At 37.7% G+C, this 22,289-nt stretch overlaps 2 protein-coding genes across 3 annotated transcripts in view; both read right to left on the bottom strand.

Annotated features, from left to right (window-relative positions):
• Nucleotides 1-4,884, bottom strand: part of LOC138053013 (achaete-scute homolog 2-like) — a 5,926-nt gene extending 1,042 nt beyond the window's left edge. The window contains exons 1-3 of the mRNA XM_068899686.1: nucleotides 4,595-4,884; nucleotides 1,881-1,959; nucleotides 1-1,773 (exon numbers count right to left, since the gene is read on the bottom strand). The exon at nucleotides 1-1,773 is cut by the window's left edge and continues 1,042 nt beyond it. Of these exons, the coding sequence (XP_068755787.1) occupies nucleotides 1,643-1,773; nucleotides 1,881-1,959; nucleotides 4,595-4,855 (471 nt within the window). The 5' untranslated portion in view covers nucleotides 4,856-4,884 and the 3' untranslated portion in view covers nucleotides 1-1,642. The remainder of the gene's footprint in view (nucleotides 1,774-1,880; nucleotides 1,960-4,594) is intronic.
• Nucleotides 4,885-6,456: 1,572 nt separating this feature from the next.
• LOC138053032 (coiled-coil domain-containing protein 81-like) lies at nucleotides 6,457-21,970 on the bottom strand. Of its 2 annotated transcripts, none has more exons than XM_068899712.1 (15): nucleotides 21,765-21,970; nucleotides 21,584-21,645; nucleotides 21,136-21,292; nucleotides 18,687-18,943; nucleotides 18,346-18,425; nucleotides 17,134-17,366; nucleotides 12,398-12,674; nucleotides 11,932-12,109; nucleotides 11,577-11,651; nucleotides 11,417-11,449; nucleotides 10,981-11,064; nucleotides 10,128-10,213; nucleotides 9,469-9,547; nucleotides 7,791-8,017; nucleotides 6,457-7,384 (listed from the first exon to the last, which is right to left on the bottom strand). In XM_068899712.1, the coding sequence occupies exons 1-15, from the start codon at nucleotides 21,841-21,843 to the stop codon at nucleotides 7,120-7,122; spliced, it is 2,172 nt and encodes a 723-aa protein (XP_068755813.1). In that variant the 5' UTR covers nucleotides 21,844-21,970; the 3' UTR covers nucleotides 6,457-7,119. The 2 variants fall into 2 exon arrangements, with proteins under 2 accessions (XP_068755813.1, XP_068755814.1); XM_068899713.1 differs by having other exon boundaries at nucleotides 11,932-12,106; nucleotides 21,765-21,949.
• Between the last annotated feature and the right edge of the window lie 319 nt (nucleotides 21,971-22,289).

The following is a 22,289-nucleotide window of genomic DNA, read 5'->3' as shown; positions in this document are numbered from 1 at the left end:
GTTCATACAATTAGCCCTTCAATCTCAACATTACAACATAGTAAGGGAGCAAAGAACTGTACTATGTACTTAACGGTTCTCGAACTCGGATCCTCCAAATCCGTAGTCCTGTGCCTTCACCACTACACTACAGCGTCGAACATGCGCAACCCAACTTTAAGAGTTTACTTCCGTATGATAACCAAAAGAAATCCTAACCTGACCATTATTTTTCTCTCGGCTTAATTCAAGCTCCAAAAACGTTTCTTCAATTCATCTGAGTGCGTTATTCAACCTAGAGGATTACCAATTTAACCTAAGATAAAACGGATTCAATCTGAGAACGGATTTTACCGGCAACATAGCCACTGCTCGCCTCGAATAGCTTTTGCTAACTGCGAACAGTGCATGTTAAACATGTATTGTGTTATAATGAAATTCAACAATAAACCATTGTGATACAGTCCTAATTAGTTCGTTTCAACAACCAGGTTACTTTAGCTCGTGTGTGTTAACTTCCTAAATACAAGTGCCCCTGAGTTCAAATTAAAAGATCCAAGAGCTGTAATAAGGATAACTGAGTTGATGACTCAAAGGTAGATTGACCTCTGCAGGCCTTAGGCAGAGGAAGCTGATGCTTCAAGCATTGGCCCTTCGTTAGATCGTCCTGATCAAGGGCAAGCGCCAACGCCCGAATAGTCAGCTTCGTTATCTCCCGGCCTTGAAGGCCGGTTTGCTTTTAGCAATTCGATTCGTACTACCGAATTTGCATCCGACAAACCAGCACAGTTTCTTTTGGAGGTTACCTCATAGCCCAAATCAGCTAACTCGCTGTTGTATCCAATTCAAATATCCCGGAGTTAAGATTCTTTGTGAATTCTTTGATTAAACTCACGTGATAAGACGGCCATGCATGTTGGTGTCAAAACAATAGGAAAATGTAGCTCAAATTTTGCACAATAATAGAGTCAAATTCTCAACAGACTTTTTCGCTATTGTTCTTTCTTCCAACATGGCAGCATGGCATATAATGTATTACACTGCATTTGTGGCCACACTATAGGCTTGATAATTCGCTATATCACCTCCCTGACGCAGTATCTTACTTACTCCACGAGCTTACCACAGGATACCTTTGATTTAATTAAGTTATTTTACTACCCTCGTTCATTCTTTCCTGAGCTTGGACACATAACAACACCGCCTTTAAGAAGTGGTGCACTATCGAATGCTTTGGGGAGAACATTACACCTGCACTTTGATGTTGCTGAAAACAACACGCAATAGAGCGTTTCACTCGCGCGACCAGCAGCCATATTGTATTACTGAAACAAAAGAAAGTATTTCCATAAAAATAGAGTTAAAAAGACCAATTTCGATATATTAAAATTCACTCCGAAACACAAGGCATCATCTCGAGGCTCTGGGGAATAAATGTCAGGATTCGTATGAGTTTATTCCCCAGAGCCTCGAGGTGATACTTTTGTTTAGTACTGAATTTTAATATATCGAAAGTGGGCTAACCCCGGAGGATTAGTTTGGTACACCATCATGGCTGCCATTTCTCTGTTTTGGAACACCAACATGGCCGTCGTGACGTCATGTGAAAACGCTCTGTAAACTGCAGAACAACTTGTTTTCATTTTCCTTGTTTTCCTTGTTTTCATTTTCCTTCCCTCTTTGATGGGTCACAGCAGTTGCACCAAATGGAAACGTCAGGATAAGTCGGAGTGAAACTGGGTGATACACTTGTTGGAGACATCAAATCACGTTGCATTTCGGTTTTGTGGAATTCTGGGAAAAATTAACAAACGGTTATGAGAACTTTAACGTGGAAAGTATTTGTCTGCGTTGGATGTGTCTATAATCTGCAAAAAAAATTAACGTTTTTGACGACTCACCATTTGCAAACTCCCAGCAAAGCGGCGGAAATGGCTTTCTTTCAGGGCTGGGATAAAAATATGATGACCCCAACTGTCCCTAAACACAATTGTAAAATAACGTTAAGCCCCTGGTTTGTTCTTCGACAAAAATGATAAAAATATAAAAGGCCGCAGAAAAATTCTAACAAAAGATAGACGAACACACCTATCTAATGATCATTATTTTATTGAACACGCCCCATTCGATTATTGCGTTCGACATTAGGAGAACGCAATTTCTAATCTTGGGTATCCTATGCGTAGGGGGAGCTTTAGCAAATTTTCGTTTTCTCGTTCGTCTACTTTTTAAGCGCCATCTTGAATTACGTCATATACCCAAATGACGATCGCGCAATTCATGATTTTTTGTTCCCCAAAGATTGCTGCTTTCACTACCCTTCTCTTTTGTTTTCAAAGCGACTGTCGAACGCACTTCAATAATCCGAGATTACTACTAGTCATATCATCAGTGAAAGGGAACCTCCACTGAAACAAGAAAATCTCTTCAACCACAGAACATAAAGTTTACAACATTAATAGTTCAAACTTTTTGAATAATTGTGAAGTGCCTTAGACGTGCCTATTGTTTCAAAACAAAAGCTCTATGAGTGAAAACAATAAGAGCAAAATCATGACACGTCATAACTGTATTCAAGATGGCGGCGCCCGGAAAAATAAGTTATTCAGGTTGTTTACTATTTGCAAAAGAAATTCCAGAAATTACGATTCTTTTGTAACTAGAACACGACTTTTTGGTTCGTTCCACTGGAAAATTCCGAGAGCAGCGGGACGTCTGGAAACGGTAGTCCCTTTCCAGTGGAAATATATTTTCATTTATAGGTTTTCAAAGGTCTCACCAGTTCCAGGCTATTCACGGCCATATTTTGAATTTTGGCGCGCAAAATCGTACTCGCCCTTTTTCACCCGATGAAATCTCCACCCAAAGTTCCGAGATTTTCTGGTAAATGGAAAAACGCCCTCTAAAAGTCATTTTTTTCGATATGAACACTTTTTTGAAGAAATTTGTCGACCTAGTTTGATTGCAAGCATTATTTTGTTCGCGGGTTCAAGTTAATCATTAATTAGTCGGAATGGAGGTTTCCCTATTTCGAATGGAAGTGATAGTCATGATCCCGGCTAGGAAAGCAACTTATATCGTTGCAAAGAAGCTAGAAAAAAACATTAAACTGGACTCGAAGCCATGACCGTGCGACTGCGGTGTACACTAGAGATCACTAGAGTGCTATCTTCTTTACAAGTGCTTAAGTTCTCATGATAAATTTTTCCTGTTTTGGCAAGGACATAATTCGAAGAAATTCATGTGCTCCAAAGAGGAGTTGAACTTATGATGACCTTCTGATCACTATTTTCGACGCGCAACAAGTGAGCTACTGGAGATTCGTAGCAGTTTAGTTTGGCCATTAAACTGGGCTCATATAACAAATGTCCTCAGTGCAAAATGCAATGGCTGAAATGTCAAGTGATGACATATTTATAATGATATGAGGCAAGTTGGTTAGTCCTAACATTGCCTCAGAGCTCCAGACAAGTGAGTGAAGAACGCGTTCAAAAAACAACCATTCGCTTTCTAAGGTATCGGGGGAAATCCTGTCGAGGAGCCATAGCAGACATCCCAGACGCCCAACAAGATACATGCTGGCGCAGCCAGAAAAGATGCCAGAAAAGATGCCCGATAATCGTAGGCCCGTGTTAGTAGGTCGGGTTCAGTGGAGTCCGGTGATAGAACCATGGCCACATTGGTAAAAATTGGGTGCTCAGAGAAGTGGGGTAACCCCGTTTCCCTAACATGCATGTTACATGTTCCAACACTTGTTTTTGCCGAAATTTAAACGTTTAGGTGCATGGGGCTTTGAACTCGGATACGAAAACCTCGTCCCCAGCCGTTTCTATAGCCTATTGAAAACATACGCTCGCTGCGCAAACTTTATGAAGATATTCATACCATTGTTGCAAATCCCTGTATTAGTTTAAGAATCCGGGAATTTTTTCCCGGAGTGAACAGAGTGAAAGAAATAGCTGATAATTGAAACTGCCAATGCTGATAATGCTGATAATAAACGTATTGATTGTCAATCCCCAAGGGAAAGTCATTTGTTTTTAAACGATTGTCTTATTAGCAGTTAATCAAGCTACAGTAGCTGACAGGACCTCTTGAGGGGTTACCTTTGCTCATACTTGCCCGAACATATTTCGAAAGTATCTTGAGACTTTTCTTCCTATTTTCGTAATAAGCAATCATGGAAAGTGCATATTTAGAGTTATTTGAGTCAAACTTGTTACGACATCGGCCTTTTTATATAGTTTGAGATAGTTGCAAGAGAAAAACGTCTCGATCAAATGCGTCACATTTTTAGCAATGAATGACTACGTTTTGGACTGAGTAACATTTGTTTTCTTCGATGTACTATCACACTATACTATGTTTAAATGAGAGAGAGAGAGATAAAGGTTTTTTTAAGCGAAAACATATTCTTTCCTTAAAATTCAGAATGTACTACAGCAAGAGTTTTGGAAATTTCTGTACAAGAAATTATGCATTTAGGGGTGCATTCGTTAAAGTATTTCAGGGTGCGGCTAAAATGTTGGGAAAACACAAAGGACTGTTTAGCGATGATGTTCTTGGCTGTGACTGGAACAGATTTTAAAGTACACAAAAAAGGCAATAAACTTACGGTGGAAAATCTGCAGCCTGGAAGGCTCATACGGACTTCCTCTTCGATATTTCCACCTTCACCGAGTTGAGAGTCTTGCATCTGACAAATTCTTCGTTCAAGTGCATCAACATATTCGGCCGCACTTATTAAAATTTGTGCTCTTGTTTTTGCTTGTTCTTCGGGAAAAGGGAGACGTCTTCTCAGCTCCATGAAATTAATCCTCAGAGCTTTTGCCCTGTTCCTCTCGCGTTGGTTTTTTCGCTTCCTAACACCATCCATTTCTGACAAGGTGTTCTTCCCTTGCTGCGTGCTTGTCTGTGATAACAATCAACTAACTATCCGCGATGTATCTTTATTTATACCAATATTTTGTTTTAGCAGAGACGGATAGATACCAATCTCTTCTAGGTTAAAGTTCCCACGGTTCTCGTTTCATTTAACTGCTTCAGAATTTTCTGTAAGAAACCCTGACTTTCATCTTTATTTTCAAAATGCCAGTTTTTGTAAACATTTCGCTGAAGCTGGCGGAAAGACTTATTTCCACTAATTAAGCTGGATCGATTCCTAACCTTTCAGCCAGTGGTTAATTGTAATCGGAAGTTGTCAACAACAGATTATTCTTAACAAAAGGAAATGTTAGAGAGGGATGTTGAGGGCCGGCAATTAGAATGTAAATAATTCTAGAACGGAGATCCTTCATTTGGAGTACTATGGCGCTAGAGACTGTTTGCTAAAACTGTTTCCGTGCAGAAATCGACTGTTTACATGAAAATCTGCTAGCTGCTGCTGATGATACGTTTTGATTTTGTTTTCGTTAGATCTCATCTTGGTAATTACTATCATTTCGCGGAGATTAGCTTGACTCCCAGAATTTGTTATACAATGGGTTTTAGAAACCTCTTAAAGGGAACCGACACTTGGGCAAGGAGCCAAAGAGTCCTGTCAAACACCAGCATCGTGTTTGTTCCTCATTGTTTGATTGAACCTGACGCGTTTCGTGCGAAAAACCTCAAACAATGACCTCAACCAGGTTTTCTGAGCCCGCAAGACTGAGCACACCCAGCAAACCAGGCACGTTTAATGAATACGGTACAATATATGTCCCCATGGACATGCAGGTGATCTGGTGAAGTAATTTGGAGGACTGGGACAACATGGCAGAGGCGAGGTTAGAGCTCGTCGGGTCTACTTGAATGTTCATTCACTAACAGGAGCCGCCTGCTCCCCGAAAAAAAAAATCGGAGAGTGGGCGGCTGTACACAGGCTATTTTTTCAGACCGCGTTCTCAATCATGATAAGTGGCTTATAAAGAAAGATTGATCAATACGTAATGTTTTCATCACAATTTTCTCTTTCGTTTTACAGAAAATTTAGCTTCCGCGGTTGTCTAAGTTTTTACTACAAAACCGCGTTCTCAATCATGATAAGTGGCTTATAAAGAAAGAGTGATCAATACGTAATGTTTTCAATGAGGTTAAACGAAGTTTAACCAAGTAAACAACTAGGAGCGACTGCAGCCAATTGGTCAGTGGTTTTAGTATACTTGCGCATGCGTGGAATACCTCGTGCTTTGGGCTGTATCGCTTATTTATCAGTGTGGCGGGAAGTAGGAGCATTGTGTGTGGAGCGTTTAGCGGGTTTTGTTCCCTCCCTCCCCACCCTCTGCTTTCCACTGTGTATCAATGTGACGGGTGCCCATTCTTCTCGGGGGCGTGGGGGCTCATGGCTGGGTTGTCAGGTTTTGCCAGCCATCGGTGCAGTCTCCATCTTGGAGCTGACTGCCAATAGTGAAAGCTCCAGGATGTTTCGGGCACCCAACCTCCAAAGAGCGACGATGTTGTTTATCACAATTTTCTCTTTCGTTTTAAAGAAAATTCAGCTTCCGCGGTTGTCGAAGTTTTTACTACAAAACCAACAATGTTACTCGGTACAGAACAACTTTTTTACAGATCCGTATGTACAATTATCCCAAAGAGTAAAAAGATGACAATCGTTATTTCTTCCATGCATGCTCGTAAGATTTCGGTAAAGACTTTAACGGTGATTATCCGAGCCAGGTTGCATTACAACCATTTCGACAACAAAATTCCTCTGAGATCGGTGCGCTACATTTCAGATCACTCAGATGTGCAAATATTTCACTCTAAACAACATCTACAAACGAAGCCAGGCCTCACCAACTGAAGTTCTTACCAAGCAAATCTTTAACAGAAACTGAGCTATAATTATAAGGATGTCATAAAGGAAAATGTCGCGATTTAAAAGACGAAATATAGAAACGATAATAGGTCATAAAGATGAAATGTTCCATGTCAAATGAGCTTCACGGTTGCTCACTCATCTTGATCACTCTATCTATCTGTTAAGAAGAAGTGAGTTATGTATCTCCCCTCATTTGCATTGACACCATAATACAAATACAGATTCTTCAATAAATAAGATTCCACGCTTTTCCTGAAGGGATAAGGTTACCATTACTTGGTAGTTTTCCGTAAATCGTTCCCAAATTAATTCCAGAAATTTATGAAAAAGGAGATGGCGTTTTAAACAATCAGCCTTGAGCCAGGGATGTACCGAGATTCGCTCCACACATTCGATTCACCACAGTTCTGTGGGCGTCTGCCGCACTGTTTACATCGGTGGTATTTATCACATTGTTCATGAATTAACATTCCTGGACTCTGAGCTCGCTGCCGTTCATCTTGATCAAGGTCTCTTTTACGAGCTACATTGGAAGCCCAAGATTCCTCAAGAGAACGACGAGCGTTCACACGCTCTTGATGACGCAGGGCGCGGTCCAGAATAATACTGCGGAATAAAAATGGAACATGTGATTATTAGCAAATGTATACTTCAAAAAGGGAAAAGCTGGTTAAGTACTAGCGACAGTTCTACAGTGCAAAGTGACCGCAAAACGTCTAAACGTTATAATCTCTCTGCCAATGAAAACACATTTTGCCCTTTTCTATTGCGCATTTTACTTTGAACAAATCGCACACATAACACACAATTAACAAAATTGGCAATTAAATGAGACACAAAGGCCTTTTCCAGTGATGACATCACCGGGGCGAGTGGAGAGTAAAGTGTCTTTTTTTCGTTTAGTCCGTCGTTTCGTATCCTTCATAATATTACACTTTACGGTGAAAATACACTCTAAGAGTTGTTTGGATGATAAAGTAATTTGACAGAACAACAAGGAAAAGTATCTTACTCTCTGCGTGTTCTTTCCAGCATATTGGACTCCTCTTTTTGACTTCTTAAATCCCTTAGTATAGCTTCCCTCTTTCTCTGAGCCACCATTTCAAGTTGCTCCTGATACAACTGATGAGCGCGCATCTTTCGCTCAACCAGCTTTTCATCAGTTGCGTCATAAACGCCGAAGATTGGTGCTCTGGAGTCCGGCTCTAGTGCGGGGATTGGTAGAGGTTTGCAGCGTACCTGAGGTGCGAGAAAACGTCACATCACAACATTTCCACACCTACAGGGGTTTTGTTCCTTGCGGAATATGCCAATCCAACAAAATTTTTACCGACATATCGTCAAAAAGAGTTATCTTCTCTATCTAAGCTATACGTCAACGTATGCGTCACTTCCTAGTAATGCAAGGAATATCCTGGGTGAGTGAGGTTATTTATCCTAGAGAAAGTCAAATTTCTTCAATGCTTTCTCCACACAACCGGCCCCAGTTGTTATCCGGCGGATAGCGTTATCCACCTTTTGAACAACTGGGGCCCGTTTCTCAATAGTCCCGAAAAATATCCGGGCCCGAAAAGCCATTTGAGAAACTGCCAACCGCTCATTTTGGAAGGCCGATCTTTTAACATGTTTACAAAGTAACAAAAAGCAAACTCACTGTGAAGTTTGACGACTTAAATCTTCTCCGTTCTTGAGATACAAAGGGAATTGTGACACCCGAAAATGGCCCGTAAAGTTTCGGGACTTTCGGGAAACGTGCCCCTGGTCTCCTAGATCAAGTGTATCACGGTGAGAGTTACCAGGAAAATACACCTGGCTACTGATCTCACAGAACACAGAATCGCTTCCTCAAAACCCCTTCCATGCCAAATGTTACTATTATTCACGACAGGTGAATGCTAAGCTATCGTAAACTACTAGTTTATCTCCACTATCAGTAAACGACACACGACAGCTTAATCTAAATAAATCTACTGTACTCTACCATTCTTCCTCCTGGCTTTCGCTGTAGCCGCAGTTCTAACGTGTGTGAGAAAGGTACAATAATCTGTGGCTTTGGTAAACGTAACAGCTCAGGTGATGCACGCAGTGAGCAGTTGCCTGTTTTCCTGATTAAAATCTAAACAAAGGTAACACTAAGTAGAACTTTCTAATAAGTAAATACATTGAGTACAATGTTCATACTCGTGTATTTGTCTATCTACTTATAAAAACTGCCTTTTTTTTTCACTATTTGTTTTAAACCTGTAAGTATTTGCCTAACTAAAGATCTCCTCTAGCTGCATGACAACATAAGCAGGTCGAATTTCGCTTGCGTCCTGCATTTCTGCCCGTTTTTTCCCGTTGAAACAAAAGCAATTCAGTAAATAATGTAGTCCAAATGCTGTAGTCGACCCACTGAATTGTATTGTTGATAAATGCAACCTGCATTCCAAGAACAGCACCTTATCTTAGATATAACAAGCCTTAATTAATTTTTAAAAATGCAAAAACCTGAACACTTAAAACAAAACACAAAATCAACAGCGTGCAGATTAAATTGTGCATGTAGTTTCAGCAAAATGAAATAACATTTTTCGTTGTGAAAAAAAAAAGGATGCATTGGAATAAAACAATTTCAGAAGTCAAAGAATGATCCCTCTAAATGTTGAGAACCAACGACGATCAAGGCGCATGAAAGATAAATGGTTTACCTGTGAATCCAATGCTTTACGATAAGCATTACTGCTTTCCTTCTTCTCTCTCAAGTATTGTTCACGTTGCAAAGCCAAACTGAAACCAGAAAATCAGTTTTCAATTGCAAACTTTAACGTAAGGATCCACGCTACAATTAAATGAAATTCCCACTTGACAGTATGTTAAATGTACAATGTACGTGCCAACAACAACAACAACAACAACAACAACATCCACTTCTTTTGGCTTCTCAGGAATTTTTCCTTCAAGTTTTTGGCGAGAGGAGTTTTATGAGGCAACCTTCGAGCTTGCAAGTCGGTGTGGGGGGGAGGGATCTCAACTGTTTTCGGCTGAGCCAGTTAAGGACTGTTTAACTGTTAAAGTTTTAACATCTTTTTCTGTAAGGTCAGTAAAAAGGCGATAAGAACAGGTACTTCAGAATTCCAAGTTTTCGGACCTTGGTAGAAAATTATAAATTCCTTAATATTTGAACGACGGACATGCAAGCAGTAATTGCCGCCTAGCTGCTGTAATTCTATATTTTATGTACGACCGATGATGATACACAGGAGTGCACAGCGAAAACCTTCAATGCTGTCATCAATCAAAAATGGCAGCCTAGACAGCCGAAAAAGACAGCGAAAGGAATGAAGGACCCCTAAAACATTTTACTTACTCCTCTGCCAGCTGAACCTGCTCGAGTCTCTCCAGAAACGCTTGTTCTTTCTTCAGTTTTGAGAGTTTGCTATACTTTGAAACGACCTGGTAAGAAAAAAAAAACGAATTTTACACGCAGGAATCTTGCAGATATGAATGTATTCATTTGAAGTGCAGAATATAGTTGAAGGAAAGAAGTGATCATCACAATTCAAGCAATTGTCTCAGAGGTCATGGGTTCGAGTCCAGTTGAAATCACCTGAATTTTTCAGGTGCCTGTAAGAGCCAATTGCTTGAATTATCCAGTTAAGTGCAATGATAACTTCTTTCCTTAATCGTACAGCCAGTACTCTTCAAAAAGACTAGAAATGGGTAAAAATAATGAATCCTAAGAATCCAAGAAACCGATGACAAATTTTGCATGAAGAACGTCTGAATAAAGTTTTGGCCCATTCCGTCAAGGCGAGCACTTGATGAAAGAGAAGCCTTAAAAGCAATCTTGTTAAGTTTTAAAATTCTAGCCTTTTGTTCAGTCACAACAGAAGGTACTAAATAGTCTCAGGGCAGTAACTAAGCGCTTTGTAAAGAAACTGCAAATTTTTTTTGACTTCCACTCTTTACAGCTGCTTTAAAGGTGTTTCATACATGTAACCGCAACGATTTCTCGTCACGAAAATCGTTCTTGAATGTAGAAAGAACTCCAAATTGACATGCGCAGTGGTTGAACAGTGTGCAGGTCCAATTCAAGAGTAGATTTTTTTTCCGGCTGTTATGCAATTGTTCAAGTCGTTCATTAACTATTATGATCTTTAGCTTAGACAATCGTTTTAGAAACAGCGAGTACCAAGATAATCCTGAAGATGCGCACACACCTGGCTGCCCAAATCTTTACAATACTCATCCTGTTTTAAATACCGAGGAGGTGTAAGGGGCCTGTTCTGAAACAAGTAGGATCTCTGTAAAGGAAAACACAGTTTGACTGGTAAACTACACGTATAATCATTACAAGTAACTAAGTACAAAGAGATGATTTCCTTATTAAGTCGTTCAGTAACAAAAGCTCAAATGATAAATTAAAATAGTGGTGGAGTGAGTACGTTATGATATTCACGGATTAGGGTTGCTGTACACTAGGTTACTAAAATTATGCCAATGCCATTGGGATTTTGTTATTGTGGTTACTGTTTTATGATATAAATGTATCAAACAGGTTTATAGTAGTGCATTGCAACCAAAACCAAAATTTACATGTACATGTAGATACATAAATGTAATTATTTCTATCCAATAATTTTTTTTGTTACTTACACAAAATTCTGTTGGTCTTGCGCTTAGTTTAGTCTGAAATTAAAAAAAAAAACAAGATAGCAAGAATTCATCCATTTTACTTTGCCTTCAAATTATTAAAGAACACAACCACTTTATAACTGAAAACCTGGGCACTGGACATCTTGATGCGGTGAATTACCTTAATTGCTTCAGATACACCAAGATTAAAGGCTGCCACTTTCTGGTTGTAAGAGCGGTCGTCAAAGTTCTTGGCCTACAGTGCAATCAAATGAGAAGGAAAATTCAAAACTGGTAATTAGAAATTAAAATTGCTCTGTGGTTAACAATTAACTCTCATTGAAAGAAAACAAGTAAACAAACCCAAATTTAAGCCAAACCATCTGTATAGACTCTGAGTCAATTTCTTAAAAGGACAAAATTGTGCCTGCCTCTGAGTATTTGAAAACAATTTATTGGAACAATTTCTGTACAATATATACTGGTATGTATTATCACAATAAAGCTTGAACTGAAGCAGAAATAGTTAACCATACCTGCTCCTTTAAAATTGCCTCTGAGTCCTTTTGCTGTTGGTATTGCTGTAGCAGACGATCCTGCTCCAGTTCCTGCTGACGGCGCTCCTCCGTAAAGTAAATGGGAATATTCTTCTGAGCACGCTGGTGGCAGAGGTAACACAACTCTTGTCCTGCCTTGTCGCCATGACTGCAGCTACTAAAATTTAAACAAACAAGTAGATGTACAGGAGGCAACCAGTAAACTAAATACAGAGATTGGCAGAGTTCAATCAAGGTCTACTCCAGACAAACCCATGCCATGGTCAGAGAGGCAAATTTTAAGCCATATATGTGCAACCACAAACAAATCCAACAACCTCACCACTGGACTGCGCTACCTCTTCCAGTGCTGTTATTACAGCTACTGTACACAGTGTACAAATTTTTACCTCACAGAGATCACAAACCTATGAAAACTCTTAGTCTAAAAACCTTTTGCTAATACCTAGATCTAGATGCTGACTGCACTGTGTCAACAACTGGTTCCATAGTTGAGGGCTCATGCTTGTCTGCATCTTGAGTGGGACTTTTTGCATTCCTACAGACTGTTGATCCCCTGATGCCTTTGGGGGGAGTTGCCCTAAATGGACTCCTGGCTAGAGGTGGAGGTGGTGTCGAGACAGCCTCTGGAACACTGTAAACCACACCTGTAGCTTTGGCAGGTTGAAGGGGAGTGCGTGGTGCATTGGCAGGTGAAATTCTGGATGGACTCTTTGGAATAGCTGATGAGTAAAAGTTTGTTACACAAATTAAGTCTTTGAACAGTTCTTTGAACAGTTAGTGATCTTTATGTCTACTACCAGTAATTTCTGTAATGTGTTACCCATGAAAATATGTGTCTGAGTACAATGTACTTTAAAAGAGTTGATATATGAGCTTGAAATATTATTATAACAATGTCTGATGAGTATAAACATGTTTAAACGTAGCATTTGTAACAGTAGCCTTTGTCTTTCATTTCACCACAATTTTCAGTTTAAGCAGTTTATCTAACAAGGTGAATTAAATAAAGAAATATATGAAACTCAGTAAACAAAACATTAATTAAAGTTCATTTGTATCACAGTAAAAAAGGCCTTCATTTAAATTCTTTTTTCTTGCCTAGACAGAAACAGTTCTGGCAACATATTGTTAACCTAGCAAATGACTGCGGATTTTATTTAACTGGCAGCTATATACAAGTACATGTACCAATTCAGCATATTTATCTTGGAATAAGTTATGATCCCTGTCCATCTGAGATTTCTGAGATCTTCCTGCATTATACATGTATCAGCAATGATAATACTAAAGAAAATATCCTAATGCAGCAGCAACAATAATTATTAGTAAGAAAAAAACAGTGACTACAGCCACCTTGTTATATAATAATTTTCATCCAGAAAGGCCATACATGTAAGTTAAATAAATATTAAAGCCAAAAATATCGTTTAGAATAAAGTACCTTAATATATAATAATTTTTTCACAGAAATAAACTATTTGAAAAGCATCAATCTAGCTTACATTTGGCTATGATCACATAATACCCCTTTGGTAGTGACCCAGGAGTAAGATATCTTTGTGTCCCTGGAACAAATTTAACTTGCTTCCAGTTTGTAGAAAACTCTGGAGATGCAGCTTTTACTTTTACAAGGCTTTTTTTCTTTTTTGACAAAGATGGAAATGAAATATTGTGATTATAACAAATGGTCATCATGACAGAAAAAGTGGTTCTGCTACACCTTAATACAAGGTGATTGAGGCTTCAAAGCCCTTAATGAGAGAAAACCTAAACATTATGTTGCTAATAGCAATGTACCAATATCATTTGATGGCACAGGAATTACCAGTTAAGTATGAAAATATCATTGACTCAATTCTGAATTCCGCCAATAATCATGCATAATTTATTGCAAAAATAATGTGATAGACCAGCCTCAATAAATTCACTATTATCACGAGTAAATTAATAATTAAAACAAAACGTCTATTTTATTGTTAGATTGACACCTGCATGTATTCACTGTTATTAAATTACTAAATTGTGTTTTCCTTTTATAGAATACTTAGACCTATGTAGAGAATTGGTTTTTATAATAATAGTAACCAAATTAACTTCTTTCACGATCATCATTACATTGAATTCATCTACACGTAATATTATAATAATAATAATAATAATAATAATAATAATCATAGTAATGATAATAATAATAATAATAATAATAATAATAATAATAATAATAATAATAAGACTAAAGAAGTAAAGGTACTATGGAACATTCCTCTACACCTCGACGTCGTTCCTAAGGACGGTGCCAACAAACCGGACATCGCTATATGCAACAAGAAAGAATGCCAGTGGCTCATATTTGAGGAAACTGTGTGTAACATCGGACAGATTCAAGAATGAGACAAATTGAAAACAGAGAAATATGCTGATTTAAGGGAAAGCTTAAAGAGATTGTATCCCGGTTATAATGTTATTCAAGTTAATTTAAGTGTTTGATTTTCTGGCCGGGTACCATAAAGAACTGATTCACAAGTTAAACAATGTAGGACTCTCTGATAGGATGAACGTGATCAGAAAATGACAACAATGGGTAATCGCACAAAACTGTGAAATAGTGAAAGCTTTTCATAGCCGTAAATGAAGCATCAGTCTATTTGAAACAGAAATTGCCCAGATTATTGTAATCTGCAGTTTCACTACGATCCGCACTTGCAAACAAAGTGGAAGTTTAAGCACAATAATAATAATAATAATAATAATAAATTGAAGACACACAAACCAACCTTTTATAGACATGTTTCAGCATTACTCATGCCATCACCATCATGAAAAATGACAAAACAAAGACCTTTAAAAAGTTGGTTTGTGTGTCTTAAATTTATTTTGATTTTGTCATTGTCCCAAAGTTATGGAAATAATACTGGTGATAATTATTATAATGATGCGTACCAGTCTGTAAGTTTGGGATGCCATTAACTTTAAGGCTGACAAAACACATTAAGATCTACATACACTGTATAAGGTGGCCCTTAAATGTTTGCAATAAACAGTATCAAGTTTCTGGTTGTACACTGTATATAAAATTATTTAAGACCTAAGTACTAGGGTTTGAGTTGGTTTGAACTTTAAAGTCAGTAAATGGTATAAAGTTCTAAAGGTCCATATTTTTATGTATTAAAGAGCTGCTGGATCTAAAAATTTACAGTAACTTACTTTCCTTCTTTTTTATCTCCATAAAACATACCATAGCAACACTGTCTTAATTCTGACAGTGTATAATTGTAGTCATAAACAAAAACTTGATGATGAAAATTTATGGTGGGAAAAAATTCACAATCATGTACAAGTAATACCTCTAAGCAGGCTTAAATCCTTGCAAGAAGTATCATTTGTTGTCATATGCTTTGTGCATGCTTATCACAGAAATTTCTTGGAGATACATGTACTGTTACCTGTTCTGAAGTCACTGTGATATGGATCAGCAGGATCTAGTAAGTTAAAAATTCTTGAAAATGTACTCTGAAATTTATCGTAGTAAGCATTTCCAAGTGGAGCAGGTATTCTTGAACATGCTGTGAACATGGTTCAGATTATTCATTCACATAAGACTTGATAAATTGCAACTTTATGTTCAGGGCATTACATTTGTATGCCTGCATGTTTGCTATGAGTGTTCTCCAACATGCAGTTCAGGTTCAGCTGCTATATAGTACTGCTGCATTTCACTCAATTAATTATTGATTGTACACCAAACAGTTAGTCAATCAACTTTTCAAATTTAGCAGCAAGATACATGTAACTTCAAAACACAGGAAGACACTATGAAAGACAATGCTAATTCTGTGTACTTTTTGAACCATTAATTTTGTCTCATATTAATGCATGAAAATTTCCATCTTGCATACATGTAATATTAGATTCTAAAGCCTAAAATGTTTATCTTTTGGATTGAGAGTTGCTTTTAAAAAAGCTGATCTGACAAAATTAATTAATTTTTCTGTGATGAAACTTTATATTCAGTGCAACTTAAGAAACATTTCAAATCCTTATGGTTTGTACAGTCACTGTGGTACATGTATGTTTAATAAAAAATATTATTCCTTAGTTCATAATTTTTATACAATACTGCTTTTGTGTTGCCATTCTCCCATGGAGTATACACCTATAAACATGTTTGTGTTTATCTGGTTTCTGTATCCTCCAAGTTCATGTAGTACATGAATACATTTCAAGATTACCGGTACTCAATGCTAAATATCAACTTTTAACTTAAGTTTAGAAAAAAAGAAAATACTATGATACCTACATTGTACTATGTAACCATTCACCAATTGAAAATGAAACTTTCTAAGATAACAATATTTTAAGGGAAACAAGACCAGTTTGATTGCATAAAAGGTATATAATTTATATGTACTTGTACATGTAGGTGGTACACATAGCTCCAACCTTTGGAGTAATTTGCAGTAATGAAACGAAAACTAATGATTCCTTGCTGAAAGTGTTACTGATAAATGACAAACATTGATGAGACTTCCTTCAATAGATCATACTACATGTAGTTTCTTCAAAGGGGAGGATGGGCTTACTTTTAATTAGAGGCTTTTTGTTCCCTCAACAAAGAGTGGAATATAAAATATTAATGACATCAAAATGAGGGCAATAAAAAACATATTACATGTTAAAAATTAGTACCTGGTAACAGTCTGAACTGGGGTTTTTTTCCAAACATTTCATATTAGCTTTTCTAACATTTTCTTTTGTCTGATTCAAATTCAATAAAGTTTTTCAAAAGCTTGCTGAATTGTCAATAACAATTAAGTTCTCATGATATGCAATGTGTTTAGGCATGAGTTAGCTCAAAATGCAAGTGAAGGTAAAATTGTTGATTTTATGGATTTTCTACTATAAATATCACAATCATACTTTGTAGTAGGAAATTCCTTGGTCCAAATTAGATGGACACTCAGATAGATACAGTAGTTTTGTTGAGTTTCAACCCCGTAGTAACAACACTGCACTCAAATAATTTACTGTGGAAACTTTTACAAAGAATTAAGATTTAAGAAAATATATTATTTAAGGAAAAATATTATTGATTAACAATTACACTGTACTGCTATCTAATATTTACAAATGCTAAATTATACACAATTCATATACATGTAGGTTAGGAAAAATACTGACCATCCTCCTCAATGGATTGCTCTTGTTCCCCAAGTATTGGCTCTACTACAGGTATGGACCCAGCTTCTCCTTTTTGTTTGTCAGTCAATTGTTCTTGAGGTCTTTCTATGTCAGGAGTTATTACATCTTCTCTCACTACAATGTTTTCACCATTCTCCTCCTCCAGCTCTGCTATAGTGGGCATTCCCTCTTTGCCTGGGCTTTTTGGGCTTCCACTCTCCCCAGGAGTTATTCTGAGAAGTATAATTTAAAGCTTCATGACCGGGCGGCTACTCCCGAAAGGGCTACCTTTTTCATGCTTCAGGTATATGAAAGAGTAGGGATTTCACAAGTCAAAGTTTACGAAAGGGTAGGGAAATCTGTACTTCAGGTACCAGTATTTAAAAGGGCCCTTCATTAATTTTTAAAATATTTTGAACACACAATATTACCTTACAAATGTATGACTGTACTGTTTTAATTTGTTGAACCCTACATGAAAATGGCATGATACGAAAGGGGTACCATTTGTCAATGGAAGGTACCATATATGAAAGGGGTCCCTTTTCCTGTCAAAAATGGTAAGGGGTTGGACCTTGGGGCACAGCCTCCCCATATTAATGACTGAATACACTTACCAGGACTATCCACTACACTATCACTATGCAGTACTATAATACTACACTTAAATAATTTTTCATATTTTATTCCTTTTACATGTAACTATCTACAGATGCCTGTCAATACAGTATCAGCTGCCAATTCCTTGGATACAACTCACTTTGATCAATAAACCATGAATTTATGCATACAGTGTAAATCAAACTCCATCAAGGTGTATAATTCGTTACATAATGTTTTCAATAAATATTCCAATGATTGCCTAAATCATTAGAGGCCAAACCCTCTCATATAATAAGATTCCCCTTCACATGTTAAGAACTATAAGAACCGATTTAGATGGTACGATTTTTGTCACATGCGACAACAGCTTACGACAGGCCCTATGACGACATGATTTACGATTGTTGTGTACGTCAGAAAAAATGTCATAGCATTTTAAAACATGTTTTAAAACGCTGGCACAATCGTAAGTAATGTTGTGGCCTGCTGTGAGCTTGTCGCACACGATAACAATCGTACCGTGTAAATTGGTCCTAAGATTACTTAAATTTTGCTGTGATATTTTTGCAAATTATGGAGATTTGCCTGTTTGCAGATTTTTTTACCCACCTTGGTAACACTAGAGTATTACTTGTGTGTGGTCTTGGGCTAACTGGTTCTGATAAAACAGAGTCTGCTGTACCAGGTCGCTGTAAATAAAGACATCAAATTTAAACATTTTGTGAAAGAGTTTTTATGACACTGCAAATTATATCAACAAAATTACCGGTAATAAATTTTGTAAAAAAAGTAATGGTATTTTATTCCATACGTACAAAAGAACCTTAAAGTGGGTAAAAACATGATGAAGTGATAACAATGTGATCAGTGGATAATAATAGAATCTACATTATAAACATGCAGTTTACACATGGCATGCATGCATGGTGATGCATAGTACACATACTTACATTAGACAAGGCATGAACCAGACTACCAGAGCCATCCATACTCCTTAGAAACTCTTTGTAGAACTTCATTTTAACTTTCGACTCTCTTATTGACAATCTTCCTATCCCAGCAAAGTGAAATTCAACATTTCGTTTAGCTTGCACGGAACGACTCAAGGCTTGGAGGACTTCTTTTACACAACTTTCAACAGTGTCCCTGTTGAACGGGGTCTCGTTGGAGAGAGCAGCAAAATTAAGCTGTACAACAGGTATTTGACCTGCAAAGTAAATTGAAGGCAGCTAGCAATACAATCATCATTATCACATGGATGAGAACAGGGTTGTGTCAGGATGCTGAATAAGGGTGTGTGGATGAATGGCACTAACCAGAGAAGGGGTCATTGCAGCAAAATAAATTTGCATGTTGGTGTGAAAGGTTTGGTTCATCTAATTTGTTTCTCTGTTTGGGTCAATTAAGAGCAGTAATGCCAGCATTCTGATCAGGCTTCCACTTCTTATCCTTTCAGGGTATTTGAAAAGTTATTAATTACCGGTAAAAGGAATTAAATCAATTGGGTATTTCGAGATGGGAGTTCCATATTACATGTACTTTGCAAAATAACATTTACTTAATTTTTATTAAACTAGCAGCAGTCTTTGGGTTAACTTAAGGTAAAAATTCTATTTCTTAAAACAAGATGAATCATTTATTAAGCTAAAAGACAAGTCAAAATAAAAAGTTGGAGAACTTTCACATGCCGGACGAAAAAAACAAAAGAACCATTGTCATTCTGATTAGGCAACACTAATTAGGTATAATGTTATGTTCACTTTGTTCTTTTGTTTCATGGATATTAAAGTGCCCCTGTGATAAAAGAAATCACCTTCTTTTTTCCTTCAGAGTTTTAAAGTGTGCTTGCTTAACATCTGACTGGCAAAATTTTGAGCTTTGATTTTATCCAACGGCCGTTTACTTCTAGTGTAAGTTTTGGATTTCACAGTCTGTCATTACTCACATTCAAAACTGACCAATTGGACCTCAGAGAGTTGGATCCAGCGAAAAGTGATGTCAAAGGCTCACTAGCTTTTAAAAGTTCAGCATGTAAATGCAGCTTATTATATATGAAAAACATGAGTTTAAAAGTGTGAAAACCCAAAACTCCCGTGCTGCATATTAATGCTGTGGCGTACACAAGCATTAGTGAGCCTTTGACGTAATTTTCTCCTCTATCCAGCTCTCTCAAGATCTCACAGTTATGCACCGATCAAATTGAAACTTCAACATGCCCCCCTCTCCCCAGCAAACCCCGGCAATTTGACTGTTTTCTGTGCCCGGGGAGTGGGGGATTTGACCTTTGCCTGGGTGGGGTGAGGAAAACTGTAGCGGAAGTGTCAGGTTTCGACGATTTTTTTTTTCCGGGCGCCGAAGTCACTAACAGCTATAAACATAATTATGTTTGGACAATATGGAAGAGATATAGCATTATTTTGTGCTTACGGAAAAGATCTTCAAAGGAATTTTGGCTCTGTAATTCATCTTGTCACACTATAGAGTACATGAACAATATGGTACGGTTTCACACCTCCATTTCATTGTTAAAGCTCTGAAAGCTGTACGTTTCTGTCAGAGGTAATCAACCAACACTGAACAATTTAAAATACATGCGGTCATATATAAACACTCTAGGCTCTAGGCTCTAGGCTAGGCTAGGTCCTCTTGTTGATAAGTATACAGTACCCTTGATAAACAACTTTTGCCATGTTTCTGAGTAACAGCAGCTTATACTTGCTTATTGACAGTGTCTGGCTTAACTATTTCAATTTTCAAGTCACTTTTTATAGTTTCAATATTAAAGTTGTTTTTTTTGTACTAGCTCAAGTCTGGTAAAAACAGCATCATCACATAAAGGGTCATGAAACATGTGTTGGCATGTCTAAACACAAGCTTTATTAAAGACGACAGGAGCTAACAACGATTGTTCTTTAATAGGAAAAATCCAACAACAAGGTAGGGCATTTGAACACCATTTCGGCCAGAGGGAAGGGAATTTGAATGATCCAATTTCAAAAGTTCAAATGCTGGGGGTTTGTTGAAGTTTCGAGTTGATCGACACGTTGGTAATTGCAGACCATTAAACCATTAAGTAGGAAAATTCCAGTTAAAATAAACAGGTGTCTTTTTCAAATAAAAGCTTAAAACTTTGGTCACTTGGTATTTTAGTCAACATAGTTTTCAAATTTTAAAAAAATAGGGGCACTTTTAAATTATTTTGGAGACCAGCTAAAAAGTCTACAAGATAAAGTTAAATATTAGAGCATGTGTACAAGTACCTTAAGCGTAAGGTATAGTCTGATTTTGGTAAGAACTAATGTACCTTGTCGGTGCCAAAATGAATCAAGACGGATAATTTAAAATGAATTAATTTTTTGCCCTTCCCGCAAAGCACTACTAAATCCTCATTACAATTACCTGTTGTGTGATGTTTGGTGTAATTAAGCGCGTGGGTCATAGCAAACTTTTCCGACAGGATAAATACTGGTCTCTGAATCTGGATGAATTTGTTGTTTCCAACGTCCAGCTTTTTTTGCGAGTAAGTAAAAGTCCCAAGCCCCGGAACACACACACCCTGTTGGAAAAAACACTTCATTGGCTGACATGCTCAGAACACGAAAACCCTGGCTGCTCGCGCTGTAAACAATGAGACTCCACTTAATTGACGATATTGGTTAATCTGCTGAAACGCTTCATCAGCACAAATAACTCTTCTCAAATGGTTCTTCGAAGTATCTTGTTTACGAAGAACACAAAGAAATAAATATTAAAGCCTTTCCAAACCCTAGCACCGCGAAGATCGCGGCAACGATAACATTCTACTGCACGTGCAGGATAAGGAAATTGGAACCAATTTCAAACTAACCTTTTGAAGCCCCATCTGTTTTTCGATGAACTTCGAAACATTGTCCCACACGCTTACGATATCTAAACATCAGAAAAGTCTCTTGTAGCACGACTTGTCAAAACAATACAAGCCTACCAGACTAAACAATAAACAAGGCGAAAATTGACTCTCCGGTTGGGTTAATTAACCGCAAAGTTACCTTCTTCGTCCAGCTTCGGTATCGCTGAAAACCTATTTTTCCTTGCCTCAGAAACCAGTCCATGCATTACTTCAGCCATTTCGGCTAAAAGTGCCGAATACGAAAGATATATTCCTTATTTCTTCAATCAACTCATCAACTTGGAGAGAAGAACCTCTGCATCGTTTCTGTTGAAGTATGGCACATAATCGTTGCCATGACGACTTGTCACAGACAGTAAAAAAGCCAGCGGCTGTATTAATTGATGATTAGCATGATTAGCAAATTAGCAACATATAATGAAGCACAGGCCTCCCAAGCTCAGTGTGAGAGCGGATTGAAATGAAAGAAAAACCTTTGCCCTTGAATTCTACAGTAGAATTTTAACCGTGGGAACCTTTTATCTAGGAATGTTGTGGGGCTGGGAGAAAAGTTTACCTAGATAAGCTAAATACACGTGCCGCATGTATTACTGAAGGTCGGTCAATCGGGGCTGAGGAGTTAAAATCAACACTTGTTTGGCCGGCCCAGCCTACAAGCACGCAA

Source organism: Montipora capricornis, chromosome 6, assembly GCF_036669925.1.
Source record: "Montipora capricornis isolate CH-2021 chromosome 6, ASM3666992v2, whole genome shotgun sequence".
In the NCBI taxonomy this organism is placed as follows: Eukaryota; Metazoa; Cnidaria; class Anthozoa; order Scleractinia; family Acroporidae; genus Montipora; species Montipora capricornis.
Note: the sequence above shows the minus strand (reverse complement) of the source record. Positions and strands in the feature narration are given on the sequence as shown.